Consider the following 21,289-nt stretch of genomic DNA (forward strand, 5'->3'; position numbering starts at 1 on the left):
GAATCATCTCTTCAGGGCTGGTGTGAAATGGAACGATTTTCATCACAAGGGCCTGGCACCTAAGTGCCCAATAAATGCTCATAGGGAGGAAAATAAAGCTGTTTCTGTTTTATAAATAGAATCTAGTTGCCAAACTTTTTGCACAATCGCTCATCGTCCAAGAAGATAGCTGAATGGTACACCTGTTCTATCTGTCTCTGGTCTCCCTTCCTCTGGGGAAAACCCATACTATTTCCTGAAAGAGCTGTAATCCCTTCCCAGATTAGAGGCTTGATCAAGTCCTGGTGGATCAGACCATCCCACAACTCTAGCCCATGACTGGCCCAATGACCAGTCAAGGCCCTTTGCATGTGGGGGCCCTCCCTTCCCTGGGCTGTAGTCTGAGGAGTGATCACAGCTCTCCCATGGTTTGGGAGAAAAGCAGAGCACACTGAACACCAATCACACAAGATACTTCAGCCCACCCCAATGGCATTATTGTCTGAGTAACTGAATACAGCCAAGCCTGAAGCTGCCCTTCGCTTTTCATCCACAAGAACCAAACCATTTCTCTTTCTGTTTGGCTGGTAGGTTTCCTGTCACTTGCATCCAAAAAGATCCTAATTAACACAACGTAACTGTTGTCGACCTGGGTCAGGGATTCTCAGATTTTTATTCTGAGGACAAGAAGCACACAGGGAAGAACAAAACTTACAGTCAACAAATCAGCAGTGGGAGGTGGGCCGGAAAACTTAGGGAAGGGGTGCCCAGGGTCCCAGGAGCCTCCTGAAACCCTCCCCCACCAGGGTGCCATGGAGCCCAGTTTGAGAACCATTCTCTAAGCCAAGGGCTTCACTGCACGAGAAGGCAGGGATGTATAGGGATGGTTCAGACGGTGGCTTCAACCTCGGTGGCTTCGTCGTCCTCCTCCAGCAGGCTGTAGGAGGCATGACTCTGGCAGGGCCGCTGCAGTGGATGAGCCAGCAGCTTGGCCATACAGTTGTGCAGCTCAAGGGCTGGCCCAGCCAGTGCCACCTCATACTTGTAGCTGGTACCCTTGGTATCCAGGCTGCCCATGAAGGCAAACATGTCCTGTGAGGCCGGGGAGGGGCTGTTCAGCAAGAGGGTCCCCTGATGGACACTCTCTGACCCTGGAGGGCTTCCCAGAGGAGAGGGCACTAGGGATGGGTTCTGAAGGATGAAGAGTTTTCCAGAAAGAAACAGTCCCATGTTCAGCAAATATTCCCCGCCACCCACCCAGGGGTAGGGACCCCAAGAAATCTCAGTCCTGGAGCCCTTAGTTTGGAGACACAGTCAGATGCAGACGACCCCCGGCCCTCATGCTAATCATCCCTGAGGATGATCTGGGGTAGATGGTTTGGGTGCTGAGGTAGAAGGAGGAGCCAATCTCAACTCCCCCTGTTCACAGTTGGGTAAACTGAGGCTCAGAGGTAAGTGGCCTAATCAACATTTTTTAGCTAAGTCTGGGGTGGGATATGAAGGACCAGCAGGGCCTGGGAAGGCAAGGCAGGAAGGGTACTCCAAGCAGAGGGCATGGTGAAAGCAAAGGCAGACCGGAGAGGCCCCCACTAGCTCACAGCAGACACGTAGAGATGGTTGTTGAATAAGCTCAGGACCGTGATCCAGCAGGGCGAGGGCTCCAGGGGTGCAAAACGGAGGTGGCTTCCGAGACACCCCACCTACACCCTCCCTGCCACCCACATGCACAGCAGCCTCTCACCTTCCAGCTCATTTCCTCTTCCTTCTCATCAGCGCCATTGTGGATGTAAACAACATCGAAGAAAAAGTATGGACACTGGAACATTTTCTGCAGGGAAAGAATGCCAACCCTCGGGGCGTGAGTCACCCCCTGCCCCCATGACCGTTAATTCCCCAGCTTCTGCCTTGGACTCTGGGAACCTGCCCATAGGCACCCCAGCTCTTATGATCAGGAAGTCCCTCCTGGTGTCTAAGTAGCCATTCTGCTGGCTGCAGCTATCTCTCCCTTTCCCCAGCCTCACTCACCTTCATGGGCTCGGTCAGGGAGAACTGGGGCTGGCAGGGCGGACGGCTATAGACTAGGATGGTGCGGACCACGTACGGGGGTGGAATTGTCCGCACGTTCTCGGTGACGGGCAGCTCAGTCTTCTGCTGGCTGCGTAGTGGAGGGTGGGGGAGAGGTCAGAGCACACTCCAGGGATCCCCCGCTCTTGTCACCCTCAGAGAGCCTGGGCCTTCACTGGGCACGCAAAGCCCACATGACTGCTCCCTCCGAGCCTCCCCCTAGGCTGTTCCCTCTGCCCAGACTGCCTCCCCACCCTCACCCTTCTGCCTGACCTCTCCTACTCTATCAGGGGGACTCTGCAGACCCCAAAGGTGGAGCCCACTCTGACCCTCCTCACCATCCTTAATATCCCCCTCATTGACTTGACTTGGACATGTCCCCCAGGCCAGAAGAGTCTAAGGCTGGGGCCTGATCTTATTTCATAAGTTAGCACGCATGTCCCCAAATGGCCACGGCTGGATCTCACATTGGCAGAGAGCACTGGGCAGACAGAGGGCGAAGGTATTTAATATGTGAAAAGCAAATCTGATCATCAATAAGAAAAAAGCCACTATTTCCCTATAAACACAGGCAAAGGGGACAAACGGACAAATCACTGCAGGAATACTGAATGGTTTACAAATGAATAAAAAAGGCTTCAAGAAAAGCACAGTGAAAGTAACAGGTGGCCACTAGCCTCTATCAGACAGCCAGAACCTTCGGCAGCATGAAGAACCCTGGTGTCGGGAGAGGTATGCAGGGTTGGTTTCCGGCGACAGTGTTCTGGAAAAGTCTAGCAGGTTAAAAATACACACCCCTTTGGCCCAGCATGTCTTCCACTGGGAATTTACAGGACGGATTCACTTGCAAAATCTGCCAGAACCACTGTACCAGGTCAATCATGATGGAAAAGGCAAAACAAGACCCGTGTCCACCATTAGGGGCAGGTTAAGAAGGGATGCTGGACTACCAGGGCCCCGAAGCTAAGAATGGCTTTTACATTTTTTAAATGGTTGGGGGAAGAAAATCAAAAGAACATTTTGTGGCATGTGGAAAGGATATGAAATTCAAGTTTCCGTGTTCATCAAGAACGTTTTGTTGGGGACACAGTCCCGTGCACAGGAATGGTTTGTGACTGCCTTCAAGTGACTCAGGCAGAATCCAGTCATCAAGACAGAGGCCATATGGCCTGCAAAGCTGAAAATATTTACTGCCCGGCTCTTTACAGAAAAAGCACGCTGCCCCGTGGGTTAAAACAATGGAGTTGGGGGGGGGGGGCGCCTGGGTGGCTCAGTGGGTTAAAGCCTCTGCCTTCGGATCAGGTCATGATCCCAGGGTCCTGGGATCGAGCCCCGCATCGGGCTCTCTGCTCAGCAGGGAGCCTGCTTCCCCGCCCCCCAGCCTACCTCTCTGCCTACTTGTGATCTCTGTCTGTCAAATAAATGAATAAAGTCTTTAAAAAACAACAACAACAATGGAGTGGGGGACCTCAGGGCCATCACATGAGTGACACAGAAGGGGAGTTGCAGCAAAGGTAGTACTTACATGAGGCTGAAGAGACCTTCCAGATCTGGCGGAGATGCTAAGGAGAAGGCTGGTGGCAGAGCATGGGTAGGAAGCGGCAGGAGGCTTCCCTCATCCTGACGCCGGGAGAGCCCAGGCACCTTCACGCCTGGTGCAGGAGACGTGCTGTGTGACCCTGGCCCAGTTGCTTGCCCTGTCTGAGCCTGTTTTCCCTCAGTATAGATCACAAAACAGAAGGCCAGCACCGGATGCCCTGAAAACACTTGGTGGCTCAAAGCTCCCCTTTCCCTCACGGTCAGGGCAGCAGTCTTCACAATGTAAGAGCCACAGGTGTCCCAGTCCCCTACCCCCCGACACTCAGAAGTGTTTTGTAACTCACAAGCATCATTTTCTATCTAAGTTTTGGTCTGCACGTGAGTCTTTTGTGTTCAAATTAGCATAAAATGTGCTGTGCCCAGGCTGCAGGGGCTATAGCAGTGATTGTAACTCCTCGGTCCCATATTGCCATTTATTGAGCACCAACTGTATACTTGGCTCTGCACAGAATGTTCCCCATGTGAGTGGTTTTGACATCTAGAGTCCAAATCAGCTGGTTTTGTTTCTGTACCAGGACTTGATCTTAACAGCAACCCCCTGGGGAAGGAGGCTTCGTGCCTCCTCTTTCACAGATGAAGAAACAGGTTCAAAGAGGGGACTTGCCCAAGTTTGTCACAGCAGAACGGGGATCTGGACCTGAGCCAGTCTCAGCCAGCCCCCTCCACGGCTCAGGCTTCTGGGGTGCCAAGACAGCCCAAGCCCCTCCACAGGGCGCCCCTGCCTGGAAGGATACTGAAGGTGGAGCAGGAAGCCGTCTCCAGGTCATAGAGGCAGCTGCAGAGTTCGCGGGGATCAGAGGTCAGGCCAGACAGCTACAGGGAAGCACAAGCCTCAGCCAGGCGCCTCCCCACCCCAACAGAACCCCTCGGCACCCGAGCCCTGCCCCAGGCTCACCCAGGCGATGTCGTCATTCACCACCACCAGCGCAAACTCATGGCTCTTGTCGATCTTATGTTTTGTCCGCACAAACATTTCGATCATCTTCTGGGAGACATTGAGGGCGTTGGTTTTGGAGCTGGGGAGGGAGAGAGAGTGAGGGGGGTGGTTAAGGCAAGGCCTCCCGGCCTGGAGGGTGTCTCTTCACCTGCCAATCCTGGGCAGCCCTCTGCTAGCCTCAGGATTAGGCACTGCAGGCCCAGGTCAGGTCATGCAGCGGGGAGATGGCAAAGCCCAGCGCCCCCACTGCCCCGGCTTTTGCCTTCGCCAAATGGGGTTCCTCTGGCCAGCCTGGGTCTCACAATTGATCCCCAGGAGGTCTCCCCCAGGCCTTCATTCAGCCACAGATGGCTACAGGTGACAGCAAAGGGAAGGCGGGCTTGTCCTCAGCATCCCCCCAGAGCTCCCTGGACTCTACCCAGGCCTGGTCACGAACTCCACAGAGACTCAGCTGTTCAGGGCAGCGGCTTCGGGATCACCTAGGCCTGGGTCTAAGTCCTGGCTCTGCCTATCCACTGTGAGGCCTTGGGCAAGTCACTTCACCTCTCAAGAGTTTCTGAGTCACTGCTGTGCTGTGAGAGGTACATGGCATCTCTCACAGGCTTGGATAGGAACCTTGGTGGGTCACAGCTTTTTCAGAATCGGTTGCCATTGCTGCTATGACAACACCAGGCCCCAGTCCCCAGGCCAGGCCAAGCACTGGGAGTCTCAGAGAGAGAGAGAGAGAGCCCTGAGTTTTTTGAGCTGTCTACCCCCCCGCAACCCCACCCCAAGCCATGGTTGCATATTCAAGCCCCCAAATGTTCCTCTCACCCATTGAATGACTCCAGCTTTGACAGGGACATTTCCTCTGACAGGTCCAGGCAGATGATCTGCAAAGGTCCGAAGGAGGTGAGGGCACTGTGGTTGGCAGTGCCTAGCAAGTGGACACTAACACTGGCCCCCACTGCACTCTGGTGGCCCTCTCCAGCTCTGTCTGAAAAGGTGCTTATCAGGGTGACCCCCGAGTCCCAGCCAAGAAACCTACTTTGGAAGACAGCAGTTCAGGGAAAAGAGCACTAGATCAGGAGTCCAGGATTGCAAGTGAATAAAGGAGCCAGAGAATATCTGACACAGAAACAGGAAAACAAAGGTAGAGTGGGTTGAATTGTGTCCTGGCCCCCACACAGACATGCCCACCGAGAATATCAGAATGTGACTTTTTTTGGAATTAGGGAATTTGTTGATGGAATTAAGAGAAAGATCTTGAGATAAGATAAAGATCCTGATCTGGAGTGCCTGGGTGGCTCACTTGACAGGAGAATCCAACTCCTTTTCGTTTTTTCAAAGATTTTATTTTATTTTTTAAATTTTATTCATTTATTTGAAAGACAGAGGTCCCAAATGGGCAGAGAGGCAGGCAGAGGGAGAGGAAGGGAAGCAGGCTCCCTGCTGAGCAGAGAGCCCGATGCGGGGCTCGATCCCAGGACCCTGGGATCATGATCTGAGCCAAAGGCAGAGGCTTTAACCCACTGAGCCACCCAGGCGCCCCTCAAAGATTTTATTTACTTATTTGTGAGAGAGAGAGAGAGCGTGCATGCGCAAGTAGGGGGAGTGGCAGGCAGAGAGAGAAGAAGAAAGCAGGCTCCCCGCGTGCAGGAAGCCCAATGCTAACTCAATCCCAGGACCCCTGAGCCAAAGGCAGATGGTTACCCCACTGAGCCACCCAGGCACCCTCCCCCCCCCCCCCCCCCCCCCGCATCCAACTCGTGATTTCAGTTCGTGCCATAGTCTCAGGGGAGATCACGAGATCCAGCCCTCCATGAGGCTTCCTGCTCAGCAGGGAGTCTGCCTGGTATTCTCCATTTCCCTTTGCCCCTCCCAAGACCCTCTCCCCACCACCCCCAGCCAGCTCATGCTCTCTCTCAAATAAATAAACCTTAAAAACAAACAAACAAACAAAAAACCCTGATCCAATGACAAGTGTCCTTATAAGAGAAAGAAGGTTCAGAGACACAGACAGGAAGGCCATGTGAAGACAGAGGCAGAGACCCAGGAGATGGGGCTATAAGCCAAGGATATGTGCTACCTGCCTCAGGCCAGAAGATGCAAGGAAGGATCTTTCTGTACAACCTCCAGAGGGACCACGGCCCTGCCCATACTTTGATTTCAGACTTCTGGCCTCCAGAAGAGTGAGATAATGAATTTCTGTTGTTTTAAGCCAGCGGTCAGGCCTGACCTCTGATTCCCTAATTTGTTGTGGTAGCCCTAAAAAACTCCTACGAAGTCACTGCAGAGTGAATCCCAAAAAGCAAGAACGTTAAACGTAAGGTTTCCCAGCACCTCATGGCCACAGGCCAAGCCCCTCACTTACCACCTTCTCTGGACAGTTGACCCTTGGTGTCCGCACCTGGACTTCAGGAGCTGTTGGGGGCACTTGCCAGGGCTTGGGGCCAGCTCCTGGAGGATTGGGGGTCCCATCGTCAGCACTGGCCGCCTCGCCCTCACCCTCGCTGCGGCTGCCCACACTGGCCTGCGCTCCCAGTGCCCGGTCCTCAGCCCCCTCAGGGTTGGAGCGTGTTCGGGGCCTGGGCTCAGCTGACTGCTCCTCTTCCTCTTCTTCCTCCTCCTCCTCCTCCTCCTCTTCCTCAGTGGGGCTGCTGGGTTCTGCCACTTCCATGGCCCCTAACTGGCTGGATGGAGCAGGGCTGGGGGAAGCCAGGATCCTCCCCTTATGGGTTTTAAAAACATCTGGTTATTGGACAGGACAGAGTATGAACGACCTAATGACTGTAAAAATCATTTCTTTCCCGGCCTGTTTCCTTATCTGCAGAATGGGTGCCTGGCATCCCATTTTTTTTTCTGTAGCGCTTAACCCACGCCCCCCCTTTCCCTTGGCCAGTGAACAAATCTGGCCACTAGGAACGCCTGAGAGATGTGGCATAACCCAATACAGGTCAGTGAGGGGCAGTTCTGGGGCTTCCGATAGTGCCATCAGGGAAGAGCGTCTCCTCAGACTTGCAGAGCTGGGAGGATAGAAGTCAAGAACTGTGAGGAGCCTCTTTGCCTCCAAGAGGGAAAAGAAACCCTGCTTGAAGTGATGCTTACCCAGAAAACAGCAGCTAGACCTCTGTGCACCTGGATCCAGCTATGCCTGAAACCAATAAAGGAAACCTTATTTAAAATGGAATCAAGAGAGGGGTGCCTGGGTGGCTCAGTGGGTTAAAATAGAATCAAGAGGCCAAAAGCGGAACTCTCACCCTCTACCACAATGGCAGACCCTAACAGGAAAACAGACATTGCAGTCCCAAAAGAAAAAAGACTATACTAACCCAGCAAGGAAATGAAAGATTTTCTCCTTGCCTGGCAACAGCCCAACCAATGACAGACTGTCACAACTCAGCCAGTGAAAAGCCACTAAACTTCAATTCCCAATTTACTCCAATAGACTTTAGGTTTATAACAGCCCGTTCCAACTCCCCTTCCTCTATAAAAGAGCATTCCTCTCCTTTGTTCTGGACTTGCCTAAGATTTTGTTATACAGCTTGTGCATCCTGAATTGTAATTCTCTGCTATTCCCAAACAAAGCTCTTCTCTGCTGGTAAAAATGACAGTTTTCGTTTTAAGGTTAACAGAAGGTTAACAGAATAATTAGCTGGGGTGCCTGGCTGCCTCAGTCGTAGAGCATGCGACGCTTGTTCTTGGGGTTGTGAGTTCGAACCCCACCTTGGGTGTATGGATTGCTTACAAATAAGGAGGAAAAAAAAAAAAAAAAAGACTAGCTCTGGGATTCTCCCCAGCGGGGCACTCGGCTGCCTAGAAGGTGTCTGTGCAAAGGAGGGGGCACGAATTTACGTGGAAAAAAAACAGGACGCCAACAGTTTGCCAATCTGGGTTGGGGTGTGGGCTTCGGGGGATGGTCTTTGAACGGCTTGTAACCCCCTCAATCTCTAAGAAAAACAATGATTTGGCTTCAGCAAGAGGGATGAAGGCTAGACTGCAGGAGAAACCAGAGTGGAAAACGGGATCCCCAAGGAAGGCTAGGGGCTGGACCTCTAGGGACGGGACCGCAACCACCCAACCTCTTCTCACCGTAGCCTGTGCCTCCCTCCAACTCAGTCGAGAACTCACTAGGAAGCCGCCATCTTTCGCAGCCCGGAAGTACTGCGGCAAGGCCGCGACGCCTGCTGGGAAATGTAGTTCAGCAAGCCGTAAGGCAAGCCCACCGGTGAACAGGGGACGGCTGGAGAGCCTTGAAAGCGGATAGGCTGGGGACTGCGCTAGGGTTTGGAATGTGATTGGTTAAAGCAAGAATAGCCGGAGCTTTAATGTTTCTGGCCGAATCGGGCGACAGTGGTCAGTGCTTCAACCCTGATAGGCTGGGACGAGGCCTAGTGGAGTGGACCTTTCTATGGAATAGGCTTAAAGGGATGGAGAAGGCCTCACTTGCAGTACGATAAACTGAATGCGAGCGACTTGGGCGGGACTTAGAAGAAGAGGTAGGGCTGATTGGTGATTGGTGGAGCTGACCTGGCCCTCAGCGAGGGGCTAGTTTTTGCGGACTGAGGTGGGCGTGGCTCAGGCCCCAGGCCCCGCCCAGTTACTTAATTCCTCTCCTTAATTTACACATATTTGCAAAATGCAAAAAGACTAAGCCAAAACTATTTCAGACCACGTTTTCTTTTTCATGCACACTTCTCCTCTCACCCCCTAACCATTTAAAACCCACGCTAACCACCCTCAGTTTCTTTATTTGTAAGAGGATCAGTTAAATCCAGCCCTCATGAGCCAGGCTCTGGTCATTGACAGCCAGGAGGAGCTATGTAAGCTGCGTCTTCAAGGATGGAGGACTTGGCAGAAAAACAAGAGAATGAAAGGCATTCCAGAAAGAAGGAACGGCCTTGGCAAAGGTCTGGAGACTTGCAAGAGCCTTGGAGTGGTGGAGACTTTAACAGGTTAATATGGCTGGAGCAGAAGCTAAGAGAGCAGATTTCAATGTGCCTCGGTGCCTACAAGTCAGAGAATTGCAACTTCTTTCCTTACCGCCTTTGGGGACACAGAAACAAAAAGATTCAGCCTCCTAGTGTCTGACAGTGGAATGAGGAAGATTTGGGCGACTCCAGACTCTGCACAGTTTAAACCAAACACAGAAACAAGGAAAGGATGTTGCAGGCAACACGAAGGGGATCATCGTGGCTAAAGCAAGGAGTATACATGGGTGCAGGCAGCAGGCATAATTTTTTTTTTTTTTTTTTTTGAGAGAGAGACAGTGAGAGAGAGCATGAGCTAGGAGAAGGTCAGAGAGAGAAGCAGACTCCCCGTGGAGCTGGGAGCCCGATGCGGGACTCGATCCCGGGACTCCAGGATCATGACCTGAGCCGAAGGCAGTCGTCCAACCAATTGAGCCACCCAGGTGTCCCTAGCAGGCATAATTTTTAAGGCCCTTGAATGCCGGGTGGAAGAGCTTGAAATGTTTCCCAAGGGCAATGGGGAGTCATGCAGGATACATGAGCAGAGGAGGTGAACAATGAGGTCTCTCTCCCAGGGGCCTGGGTGGAGAAGAGAGTAAAGGGGTGCCTGTAGGTCCAGGGAGAGAGCTGGGCTGGCATCCAGGTGGGAAGGGAGAGGCTTGGGCTCTTATGGATTGAGTTGAGGAAGCCCTTTGGAGATGGATGGAGGAAAAATGGGCAGGATGTAGGGATGATCTGGGCTCTGAGGAATTCCACATTTACATAGGAGAAATAGCAGCTGGTAGAAAAAGCAGAGATGGGAGGGTCAGAGAGGTAGGGAATAAGAGGGGCCTGTTATAATTCTCTTCCTGGATGGATTTTTAAAAATTCCTTGTTGAAATTCCCATGACACTGTAGAAAAATGCTATAATTACCCCTCCCCCCATTTTACAGATAAGGAAACTGAGGCTCAGAGATGGAAGAGACATGAGATCAGAGGCTGAGGTGTGTGCGGAAGGACTGACATCTCAGGAGCTGGACATGCCCCCCCCCAACCTTGGGACTAGAGGAAGCTGATGTCCTTGAGGAGGAAACAGCACAATAACAAGTCACATGACCAGGGGAGGGGGGGTGCTTCCTGTTTCCTGGCCCCTCCCAAGCCAGCCTTGGCCAGCCCAGCGCTAAGCAGGCAGTGGCCAGAGCTACCCCAAGAGTGTCCAGGGATTTGGGCCGCTGACCAAGGTACTCCTAGAGGCACAGAAGTAGAGAAGACTGGGGGTACCCAACCCCAAGACTGGGGCCTCTGACTCAAGAGGACCCTGGGGAAGAGAAGTGACTCTTGAAGTCCTCAAGCCAGGCCCAGACTGGGGACAGAGGGAAGCACAGAGGTAGTGAAAGATAAAGGAGGCAGAGGAGAAGGGGAGATCAGAACAATTTTTAGAGATAGTGAGCTGCCTGTCAAGAGGGGCATCGAAATGTACCAAATCCACACTGATAGTTCAAGATCCCTTCCAGAGGGAGGGGATCAATGCCCATTTCACAGAAGAAGATTTTAAGGCCGTCAACAGGGACAATGAAGACAAGAGAGACAAGAGCTGAGATCAAGCTGTGGTTTTAGGAGGAAAATTCAGAAGACTGATTTCTGCACAGCAATGAGTGCTCGGGCCACACGCCCCCGAAGCCGGCGAGGGAGGCACGCTCCGCCTGTAAGTGCCCCCTGCCTGCCGTACCCAGCTCTTTGGGGCCACTCACAGCCCTGCCAGGCTCAGAGCTTGGCCCTGTGGATCATTTTCAGGGGGAGCTCGATCCTGTGGCAGAGAGTTCCGAGGAGGTTGAGGCAGCCAGCGGGAGTTCTGAGCTGGGCCCTGTGACATCTCAGGAGAGCCCGGGGCCAGAGGCCGAGGCCAGTGGGCAGGGCCTGGGGAACAGGTAAGGGCCGCTTGGTCTGTGCTCCCCACTCCAGCCCTGGTATATCTTTCCTACCCACAGATGCACCTGTGTTCCTCCCTTGCTCACACACGCCCCGTAGCTTCCCACTGCCTTCCTCAGCCCAACTTTTCAAACCCCGGTTAATGCAGCCCCCGTGAGCCAGAGACCCCATTTCCAGAACCTTCCATCTCTTACCTCACCACAGGACCAACACAGAGGCTGAAGGGGACTCTAGCAGAGGACCCGCCCCATCTCCTGAGGGACCCTGCAAGCCTGCTGAGGAAGGCCAGCAGGCCGCAGATGTAGCCCCACTGGACGAGAAGACTGTCCCCCCCAGGCCTGAAGCCTCTGACATGTTTCAGACTCTCCAGCATGCTCTGAGCTCACTGGAAGCAGCGGCTGCTGCCTGGCGCCACCGGCCCCCAAGCTGTCCTGGGCTCGTGGAGGCAGGAGACAGAAGCCGGGTGGGACCCAGGCCCTGCTTGGAGCAGGAGGGGGCAGGGGGTTGCCAGAGGGAGGCAGCCCGCCTAGCAGAAAGGAATGACTGGCTGCGATTGGCCTTGGGCAGCCGAGAGGAGGAGCTGATTCGCGTGCAGACCTCCCTGCAGGCCATCCAGGCTGAGAAGAAGATGCTGCAGAGAGAGGTGAGGGGGTGGGCAGCTGTCTAAGGGCGAGGCCGGCCTGGCATAGGTTCAATCATTCGTTCAAAAGAAAAACTTTTGTGGAGCTTTGACTGCTGAGTCCTGAACAGGCAATGGTCCGCTGTCTTCTAAGTTAAGGTGGTCAGAGGAGGTGACGCTTGAATGAGGAGGTAAGGAAGGAGCCATGCAAGGATCTGGGGGAAGAGCACGCCAGGCAGAGAAGGAACTGCCCTCCGCGAGGTGGGAGAGTGATTCAGGGAACGGAGAGGGAGCCAGTGTGGGGGCGAAGCGAGGGCAGGTTGGTGATGGGGGCACATTTACAGGGTATTGTGGGCTGTTGGGAGTTGGGCTTTTGCCATGAGCCTGGTGAGATCCTGGAGGGTTTTCCCGGAGCAGAAAGGGGCGGGACCCTGATGCTGCGTTCACGGGCGCCCTCTGGCGGCCATGAGAGGAACAGCCTGTGTGTGCGGAGGGCGCGGGATCCTGCGGACCAGGAGGCTTTGGTCCAGACACCAGATGGTGGGAACTGTGGAGGTGGCACGAAATGGGCAGATTCTGGGTGGTGTCGAAGGTGGAGCTGGCAGGTTTGGGTGTAAAAGCCAGAGAAGGGTTGAAGACAAGTCCTGGTTTGGGGTCTGCGGGACTGGAAGGGAGAAATGCGGAGGCTCCAGGAGGAGCGGGTTTGGTGGGAGGGAGACCAGAAGCTGGTCGGGCCCTAATGAGCTCACGATACCCATCAGACACCCGTGTGGGGCCATCAGAGAGACAGCTCTGTGTCTGAGTCCTGAGCTCAGGGGTGGTGTCAGGATCGGAGAAACACATTCGGACCTCTTTAGCATGTGGACAGAATCTAAAGCCATGTGGCTAAAGGAGATGGTGGGGCACAGGCCCTCATCTTGGGCAGGACAAGGGGGCTGCCAGAGCCCAGCCTGAGGGGTGGGGCCCACTTCCTGGCTGGGAAAGGAAATCCGCCCCCTCCACATTCCGCTCCTCACCCCCACCACCTCTGGCAACCACCACTCGGTTCTCTAGATCTATGAGCTCAATTTTTTGTTTTGTTTTAGATTCCAAATATAAGAGAGAGTACAATGTATTTTCTTTCCCTGACTTATTTCACTTAGCATAATCCCCTCAATGTCCATCCATGTTGGGGCGCCTGAGTGACTCAGTTGGTTAGGCTCAGGTCATGATCCCAGGGTCCTGGGATCGAGTCCTGCATCGGGCTCCCTGCTCAGTGGGGAGTCAGCTTCTCCCTCTCTGCCTGGTGCTCTCCCTGCTTGTGGACGCTCTCTCTGTCAAATAAATAAATAAAATATTGGGGAAAAAAAAGTCCATCCCTGTTGTGGCAAATGGCAGGATTTCCTTCCTTTTTTTTCCCTTCTTTTTTTTTTTCTTTCCTTTTTTTAAGGACAAATGATATTCCTTTGTTTATCCCCAGATCTTCTGTAGCCATTCATCTACAGGTGATCACTTCTGATCATCAAGATAGGTTGCTTCTATGTCCCGGTTATTGTCAAGTAATGCTATAATGAATGTAGGGGTGGGATATCCTTTCGAGTAACTTTTTTCCTTTCCTTCGCATAAATACCCAGAAATGGAATGGCTGAATCATGTGATAGTTCTAGTATTAATTTTTTGAGGGAGCAATATATGTTTTGGTATAACGGCTGCACCAATGTGCAATCCTGCCAATGGTGCACGAGGGTTCCCTCTTCATATCCTCCCCAGCACTTGCTATCTCATGTCTTTTTTTTTTTTTTTTTTAAGATTTTATTTATTTATTTGACAGAGAGAGATCACAAGTAGACAGAGAGGCAGGCAGAGAGAGAGAGGGAAGCAGGCCTCCCGCCGAGCAGAGAGCCCGATGCGGGACTCGATCCCAGGACCCTGAGATCATGACCTGAGCCGAAGGCAGTGGCTTACCCCACTGAGCCACCCAGGCGCCCCTCATGTCTTTTTTTTTTAACTAATTAATTTGCAGGGGAGAGAAAGCGAGTGTGCGTGTTTAAGTGGGGGGAGGGGCAGAAGGAGAGAATCTTTAAGCTGACTCCCTGCTGAGCACAGGGCTGGATCCCACGACCTCTGAGATCATGACCTGAGCCGAAACCAAGAGTCAGACACTTAACCAACTGGGCCACCTAGGCACCCCAGTGTCTTTTTGATTTTTTTTTTTTTTAAGATTTTATTTGTTTATTTGACAGAGATTACAAGTAGGCAGAGAGGCAGGCAAGGGGGTGGGAAGCAGACTCCCCGCTGAGTAGAGCCCGATGTGGGGCTTGATCCCAGCACCCTGGGATCATGACCTGAGCCAAAGGCAGAGACTTTAACCCACTGAGCCACTCAGGCACCCCTCTTTTTGATCTTTTTGATAGTAGCTTTTCTAATAGCAATAGGGTGGTATCTAATTGTGGTTTTGATTTGCATTTCCCTAATGATTAGTAATTTCGAGTACCTTTGCATGTACCGATTGGCCATGTATATGTTTAAAGAAAGAAGATTCTTGAGTGGCTAAGTGAGTTGCCCAAGGCTCAGTAGTGGTGAGTTTGGCGGGGTGAGTAGCTAGGTTCCTGCTTCCCAGCTGGGAACTGTCCCAGGAACAGGTCTGCAGGAGGGTCAGTGGGTGATTGGAGCTCCCAGGCCTGACCTACTCTGTCTTCCTCCCCACCCCCCCCCAGGTCCAGGAGCTGCAGGATTCCCTGCTGAGGCTGGAACCTTTCCCACCTCCCTCCCCGGGCCAAGCAGGGGCCTCAGGCAGTGGCTCCAGCAGTTCCGGGGTAGATGAGGAGTCCTGGGGGACTCAGGTGAGCATGGGAAGCATAAAAACCACGATCTTCAGATCTTTAGGATTCTGGGCCATGATGAGACTCAAATCCTGGTCCTGTGATCCAGGAGCTTCTGGGGTGGGAAAAAGCTTAACTCCATGATACTGGGCCCTCAATGACAGTCTGAATGAATCAAGTCCCCTCTTCCTGACAGGACCCCTTCCCCTTGGTTCACCCCCTGCTCCGGCGCGTCCAGAGCGATTCCAGTACTCAGATGCTTGGACCTCTCCCCACTCGACCCCTCACCCCCGAGATCCACATCATGGATGTGCGGATGGAGCAGCTCCGGGGGTAAGGGTTACAGATGCTGAGCTCGTAAGGGCGCCACAGAGCAGGCGAGAAGTGGGGAGGAGGGTGGAAATCAGCTGGGTCCTGACCGCACTGGGGATGCCTCTCATTTTCCCTCTCCCCTAATGGCGGAGGCAGGAACATTGAGAAGCTCAAATGTTTCAACCGTCTGCTGTCAGCTGTGCTGCAGGGGTACAAGGGCCGGTGTGAAGGCCTGAGCATGCAGCTGGGCCAGCGGGAGGCAGAAGCCACAGCCCTCCGTATGGCCTTGCAGTACAGGTCAGTGCCTCCCACCCACAATCTGACTAGTGTGGAAGGGAATGGGTGTGCTCAGAGGATGATCCACAGGGAGAGTCTGGGCCCTCGCAGGAAAGCACTTTCCCATCCGGAATTACTCTTGTTTTTCCCAAAGATTTTATTTATTTGACAGAGAGAGCGATCACAAGTAGGCAGAGAGGCAGGCAGAGAGAGAGAGGGGGAAGCAGGCTCCCCGCTGAGCAGAGAACCCGATGTGGGGCTCAATCCTGGGACCCTGATCATGACCTGAGCCAAAGGCAGAGGCTCAATCCACTGAGCCACCCAGGCACCCCCCATCTGAAATTATTTTAAGGCAATTTTACCCCAGGGGTGCTGAAGGAGTTTACATGCTGCTCCCAGCAGTGGGAGTGGGGGATGGAGTGAAGGGTCCAAGGACAAGTGGGTACGTCACCCACATGACAAGATGGGGCCAGGAGTCCTGGAGCACTCAAAATCAGCGTCTCACAGCGAGCACTGCGAGGAGGTGTACGGAGTCCTGCTTACTCTCCGCGAGGCTGACTCGGGAGTAAGAGAAGGGATCCCTAAGGGGGACCTGGAGGTGGCGGAGAAGGAAGCCCAGAGGCTGCTGGCACAAGAGGACACTGCCATGGATGGAGAGACACCACGGGATCCACAGCCAAGGTACCCCTGGGAACCTTGGGAACTGGGAGGGCCAGTGAGTGGGGTGCTTAGGTTGACAGACACTGGGAGTGGTATAGGGCCCGCCAGGGTTGGTGTGAAGATGGATGATGGTGCCCACTGATTAGAACTGGCATGATGGTGTTGAATGGGGTTGGCCTGACGTTGGCATACACGAGGTTGGCAGGCTCAGTGGTCGTGACCATTGTGTTGGTGCTATGGTTTCCACCGTGTTGGCCTAAGGGACAGCACCTTCTGAGTTGGTGTGATGGCTTCTTCTGGGATGGCATGAGCAACAGTAATTGTTGACATGATAGTGTTCACTATGTTGTCTTGATGAATGGTGGTGCCCATTGGGGTTGATGTCATGGTGTCCACCATGTTGGTATGACGATATTCACCACCGACAAGATAGAATCCATCATGGCCAGTACGATGGAAGATGATAGAGCCCACCAGAGTTGGCATGAAGTTAGCACAACTGTGGTCACCAGTGTTGACATTAGACACCTCTTCTGTTTCCTACAGCCCCGAAGGCAGTAGTGTGGATCGGCCCACACCGCAGGAGGTGGCTACCCAGCTCTGGGGCTATGTACAGCGTCTCCAGGCACGCCGTGCTCTGGTGAAGATTCCCTCAGAGCCTGGCCCAACTTTGGCACCCATGCCCACTGTGCCCCACGCAGAAGCCATGGTGCAGGCCATTCTGGGGATCCAGCCTGGCCCGGCCCTACCCCGCTTGGAGAAGATGCAGATCCAGCAGGACTTGGCATCTACACGGGTACACATGGGCAGTGGTCACTGTGTTGGTGTTTTTTCCTGGGACAAAACCCTTTGCCCAGGCTGAGAGGGATGTGGCTGGGGGACTGGGTAACAAAGGAGAGTTCTGCATGGCTGGGGGCAGACTTTCTGGAGGGAGGAGCATTGGATCTGGGATTTTGAGGGATGCATAGGAGTTTGTCTTCTGGAATTCAGTTTCTCCTAAGATTCTGAATCTGGCTTTCCAAAATTTCCTTCCTATGGAGAGGAGATGGAGGCAGAGGACGTAATCTGTTTTTCTCCCTGGCATGAAAGATCTGAGGTTCTAGAGTTGGAGAAACCCCAGACTCTTCTGCTGAGATGCTACTGGCCCTTGTCTGGGATATTGGTACCCTCTGAACTGCCATTCCTATAGTGGTCACCTTTAGGAGATGGTTATTTCCCATCATACAAAATCACGGTGTAGGTTCAAGTTCTTGCCTGACCGGTCCTCACTGGGGGGTGGAGGGTCCTCCTGGGGCCTCAGTTTCCCCAGAACCTAGAGGCCCCCATCGTCTGCCCACTCCTTGGTCCCTCAGGAGAGTCTGGCAGACCTGATGCTTCGGCTTCAGTTGGTGCGGCGGGAGAAGCGGGGTCTGGAGCTGCGGGAGGCTGCCCTCCGAGCCCAGGGCCCAGCCCATGTGCTCCTGCTGGAGCAGCTGCGCTGGGAGCGGGCCCAGCTCGGGGCTGGTGGGGCCAGCAGTAGTGGCGGCGACAGCAGTGGAGGCGGGAGCAGTGGGGACGAAGAGGAGGTGTCCCAGGTGAGTGGAGCTTCCCAGACCTGGTGGAGACAGGAGTATACTATGGGCCCTGGTGCCCTGGTGCCCTGGTGGATCACAGTCCCCCTCTGAGCCTCAGCTGGCGTTTCTGCACAAAGAGATGAGTTGAATGTCAGAGGACTGAATGTCAAAGTTCATACCTGTACTGTGGGTTTTTTTTTTTTTTTTCTTTGAGGGTATTGAGCCCACTAAGCCCTGAGGAGTCTGCCTCTTCCACTCAAACCTGTGTCTCCTCCTTCCCACTCGCAGGCTTATCTTCTCCAGCATCTCCCCTCCAATAGCCCCAGCCCATGCATCACCTCTTCCTTAAATTTTGGCTGGAACTTGCTCCCTAAGGCCTTCCCTTTTACCCCTTCCCATCTAATCAGGTCTGTCCTCTGCTTAAAGCCTTCAGCAGCTTCTGGAACCCTCCTTTGAATCGTCTCTCTTACCTCTGAGCCTTCGTGGTGCTGTGCCCCTGCCAAGAACACTCGTCCCTTACCTCTTTGTCTGATTAAGCCCTTGATCTCTTGCAAGTCTGAGCTCAGACCTCACCTGCCTGCAGATGAGATCCCCTGTTATTTATTTCTCTAGGTAGGGAGGAATTTTACCCTCATTGGGGTATCTCACCAGACTGGGGGCTCTGTGAAGGTGGGGGCTGTGGCTGCCCACAGTTTGGGTGGCTTCAACGTCCAGCTTGGCCTGAGTATGCCCTCCACCTAGGCCAATGTCACTTATCACTTCCCTCCCTTCTGCCTCCCACAGGGCCCTTCCGCTATCCTTGGGGGCAGCAGGGGCATTGATGGAGGTCAGGTGGGCAAAGCCCAGGGCCCGGAGCCTCTGGCCCAGGAACTGGCAGCGTCACTTAACCGGTGTGTGTCTGGGTCCTGGGCTGGGCGGGTACGTGCAAGGTTCCATGCAGGCACCGTGTGCAGCAGAGGGCTGGGTGTGCGTCCGTGTACGGGTGTGTGCACAGGGAAACACCATGGACAGGTGTGGTGGGAGGAGGGAGGGAGCTCCTTCAGTGAGGAGCTCCTCTCTCCCCACCCCTGCACCAGGGCCCTGGGCCTGCGGGAGCAGCTGTACTCTCTTCGGGAGGAACTGGAACAGGTGGCTCAGAAGGGGCGAGCCAGACGAGCTCAGAGTGCTGAGCTGAACAGCGATTTATGCAAGGCTCACAGGTGGGTCTCCCTTCCCCGGGTCTCCCTGAGGACCTCAGAAGTGACCCTGGCTTTCTCTGGGCCTCGGATTTCCCCCATAAAGTAGGTGGCAAGTCCAAGCCACTCCATACCTCCCCTTTCTGAGTGGAACCCTAGGAAGATTCAGTCTCAAAGAGCTCCTGTCTGGGGTTGGAAATACATAGCTCCTGACTTGGTGGGAGGGGGGGCCCTTTCCTGGCTCAGCACCCCCTCTCACCCCCTCCAGTGCCCTGGTCCTGGCCTTCCGAGGTGCCCACCAGAAGCAGGAAGAGCAGCAGAGGAAGCTGGAGCAGCAGATGGCCCTCATGGAGGCTCGACAGGCAGAGGAGCTGGCGGTGTTAGAAGCCACAGCAAGAGCACTGGGCAGGCCCAGACCACCTTCCCGGCCGCCCCGGCTGGGAGAGACCTTTCTGTAGGTCCCATTGTGGCGGTGTCTGGACATGCCAGACTGTCATGGAGGGCGCCACCATAAACTGTCCTGGAGTGACGTTTTATCATGTGTGACCTTGAATGTTGGGATCTGTTGGGTGGGATGGGGGCCGATGCACCTGTGGGATCTGGGACCTGATGGAAGGAGGGGTGGCTGGGCATTTGAGAAAGGCTCCCTGGCTTTGACCTGGAGCCCCGTGGCATGTGACTATGATGCCAGCCAGATCGTGGGGTCATGCCAGGGGTCATGCCAAATCTAGGATATGGGGTGAAGGATTCAGGGTCAGTGAGGTTACATGACCAGAACTGACATTCCAACACTCATCTGTCTCTTTTGGAGGGGTCAAAAGACACATTCCCTTGTCCATATCCTTCCCAGGAAGATGCTGGGTTTGGCCTGGTAGATGCTCCAAAGAGGAAAATGCCTGTATCCCAGAAGGAAAACTGAGGGCCTAACGATTCAGGGTGTGGAAAGTTAGCCAGAAGACCAATCGCTCCCAAGGTGGAGGTGGGGGAGAGGAGACATCAGAGGGCTTTGGAACTCTTGTTCAAAGAGAAGGTATGGAGCTAAGGGAAAGGGCTTCTGGGTGGGGGGCAGAGCAAAGGGAAGAAATCTGCAAGTGTTTACTCCCCGGCAGGGATATTCTGGCCCGAGGGAGAGTCTGGATGATCCCTGGTCAGGTTAAGCTCCAGCTTTCACCCGCAGGGCCTGGGAGCCTTTAGGGTCAGGTCAATAGCAGACAGCTAATTAGCATGTCATTTGCATAAACCACACAGCCTGGCAAGGAGGACCAGGTGGGACCGGCCAGCCGGATTATTGCTGGGCTCTCCCCCCTCCTCTTGGGGATGGCTGAAATCCAAGACGGGGATTAGAAAGGTTTTCGTCCCCAGCCTAGTGGTGGTGCTAGTGTTGGGTGCTCTCCAGCCCACACCTGTGCAGGTGTGTGCGGTGGCTGCCTGCCGCCAGGGGGGCCTGAGGTCAGGCGGGTCCGGCGCCTGGAGTCAACCTGGTCCTCCTGACGCTCAGCTCCTGAGAGATCGCTGGGGTGGGTGACCTTCGGATGGTGCAATCTCTCTGGACAAAAGCCAGCTTTGAAGAAAGCAGGGAAACTGAGGAGGGCAAGGTCCTGAGGAGGTCGGAGGGGCCCAGACAGCAATACTGCTTCCAGCACTCCAGTCCCACCAGTTTGCCTGCGGTGGGGGGGTAGGGCAGAAGGAGACAAGGTCACCTGTTGAAGGGTGGGGAATGAGCTCGGGCTGTTGTGGGGGGCAGGGGCCGGTTCCCAGGCCGACGGGAGCGGGGTCTGGCGGTTCCCACGGGTGCCCCCTCGGCAGATGGGCCCAGGGCTCTTTGTCACCGGTCCGCAGCCGCCGCAAGGTCAAATGTCACCGCGGGGCCGCGGGCAGGGGTCAAGGGGGCGGGGCCGGACCTCGACAGCCACCCCCCCCACCCCCGGGCCTCAGGGGTTTCCACCCGCCCTGCGGTGCTACGGGGAGGAGTCCGGGCAGCCCACGAGGGGTTGGACCTACCGGAGGTTCTAGGCTGTGCCTTGTATGTTTCCCTAGTCTCCAAGCCCACCCCAGACTGCCACTTCTGAGCCTCCCCTCCCTGAACTTGTGTCCCTCAAGCCCTAGGTCCCTGCCCCTTCCCCTTTTCAGTCCCCCTCTGACTCCCTTCCCTGAACTTTGTCTCCCTTCTGAGATGCCCCCTGCCCAGGAATACTGGAAATCCCTGTCCAGGGCCCTGGGACCCCTGTCCTCACCCCAAAATAACCAGCCAGCACCTCTACATTCCCAGGCAGCCCCAGAACAAAATGGTCTTTTCTAATCATCCAGGCCCCCTTCTTCAGCAGGGCTTACATGCGAAGGAATTCCACTCTAGTCAGTCCCACGGAAAGTCCTTGTTCCTGTCTAACCCCAGTCCTTCTTGCTTCCTGTGCTTGTTAAAACCTCCCTCAACTCCCACCCAGCCAGACTCTCCCTGG

General features: G+C 54.4%; 2 protein-coding genes across 7 annotated transcripts; one reads left to right on the forward strand and one right to left on the reverse strand.

Annotated features, from left to right (window-relative positions):
• Positions 1–633: 633 nt before the first annotated feature.
• On the reverse strand, positions 634–8,784 carry BABAM1 (BRISC and BRCA1 A complex member 1). Of its 3 annotated transcripts, none has more exons than XM_047698497.1 (10): positions 8,651–8,784; positions 7,667–7,712; positions 6,933–7,289; positions 5,393–5,451; positions 4,538–4,658; positions 4,377–4,455; positions 3,569–3,593; positions 2,005–2,134; positions 1,721–1,807; positions 634–1,071 (listed from the first exon to the last, which is right to left on the reverse strand). In XM_047698497.1, the coding sequence occupies exons 3-10, from the start codon at positions 7,236–7,238 to the stop codon at positions 868–870; spliced, it is 1,011 nt and encodes a 336-aa protein (XP_047554453.1). In that variant the 5' UTR covers positions 7,239–7,289; positions 7,667–7,712; positions 8,651–8,784; the 3' UTR covers positions 634–867. The 3 variants fall into 3 exon arrangements, with proteins under 3 accessions (XP_047554453.1, XP_047554464.1, XP_047554472.1); XM_047698508.1 differs by having other exon boundaries at positions 6,933–7,297; XM_047698516.1 differs by lacking the exon at positions 7,667–7,712 and having other exon boundaries at positions 8,651–8,740.
• A 1,618-nt stretch (positions 8,785–10,402) lies between these two features.
• USHBP1 (USH1 protein network component harmonin binding protein 1) lies at positions 10,403–19,362 on the forward strand. Of its 4 annotated transcripts, XM_047698555.1 has the most exons (13): positions 10,457–10,749; positions 11,126–11,213; positions 11,303–11,436; positions 11,642–12,080; positions 14,753–14,878; positions 15,054–15,190; positions 15,326–15,466; positions 15,953–16,126; positions 16,652–16,901; positions 17,458–17,679; positions 18,442–18,548; positions 18,735–18,857; positions 19,102–19,362. In XM_047698555.1, exons 2-13 carry the CDS (start codon positions 11,160–11,162, stop codon positions 19,289–19,291), a joined length of 2,097 nt encoding a protein of 698 aa, XP_047554511.1. In that variant the 5' UTR covers positions 10,457–10,749; positions 11,126–11,159; the 3' UTR covers positions 19,292–19,362. The 4 variants fall into 4 exon arrangements, 3 of the variants coding, with proteins under 3 accessions (XP_047554520.1, XP_047554511.1, XP_047554503.1); XM_047698547.1 differs by having other exon boundaries at positions 10,536–11,213; XM_047698564.1 differs by lacking the exons at positions 18,735–18,857; positions 19,102–19,362 and adding an exon at positions 18,136–18,270 and having other exon boundaries at positions 10,403–11,213.
• Positions 19,363–21,289: the final 1,927 nt, after the last annotated feature.

This window comes from Lutra lutra, chromosome 1, assembly GCF_902655055.1.
Source record: "Lutra lutra chromosome 1, mLutLut1.2, whole genome shotgun sequence".
Classification (NCBI taxonomy): domain Eukaryota; kingdom Metazoa; phylum Chordata; class Mammalia; order Carnivora; family Mustelidae; genus Lutra; species Lutra lutra.

Bases quoted from the DNA above. Each gene is read 5' to 3' on its own strand.
- USHBP1 (XM_047698555.1), top strand. From the start codon at position 11,160: ATGAGTGCTCGGGCCACACGCCCCCGAAGCCGGCGAGGGAGGCACGCT. The intron at 14,879-15,053 runs GTGAGCATGGGA...TCTTCCTGACAG, and splicing joins AGGAGTCCTGGGGGACTCAG to GACCCCTTCCCCTTGGTTCA. The intron at 15,467-15,952 runs GTCAGTGCCTCC...AGCGTCTCACAG, and splicing joins CGTATGGCCTTGCAGTACAG to CGAGCACTGCGAGGAGGTGT.
- BABAM1 (XM_047698497.1), bottom strand. From the start codon at position 7,238: ATGGAAGTGGCAGAACCCAGCAGCCCCACTGAGGAAGAGGAGGAGGAG. The intron at 4,659-5,392 runs GTGAGAGGAACA...CTCCCTCCCCAG, and splicing joins AAGCTGGAGTCATTCAATGG to CTCCAAAACCAACGCCCTCA. The intron at 4,456-4,537 runs GTGAGCCTGGGG...GCTTCCCTGTAG, and splicing joins TGAATGACGACATCGCCTGG to CTGTCTGGCCTGACCTCTGA.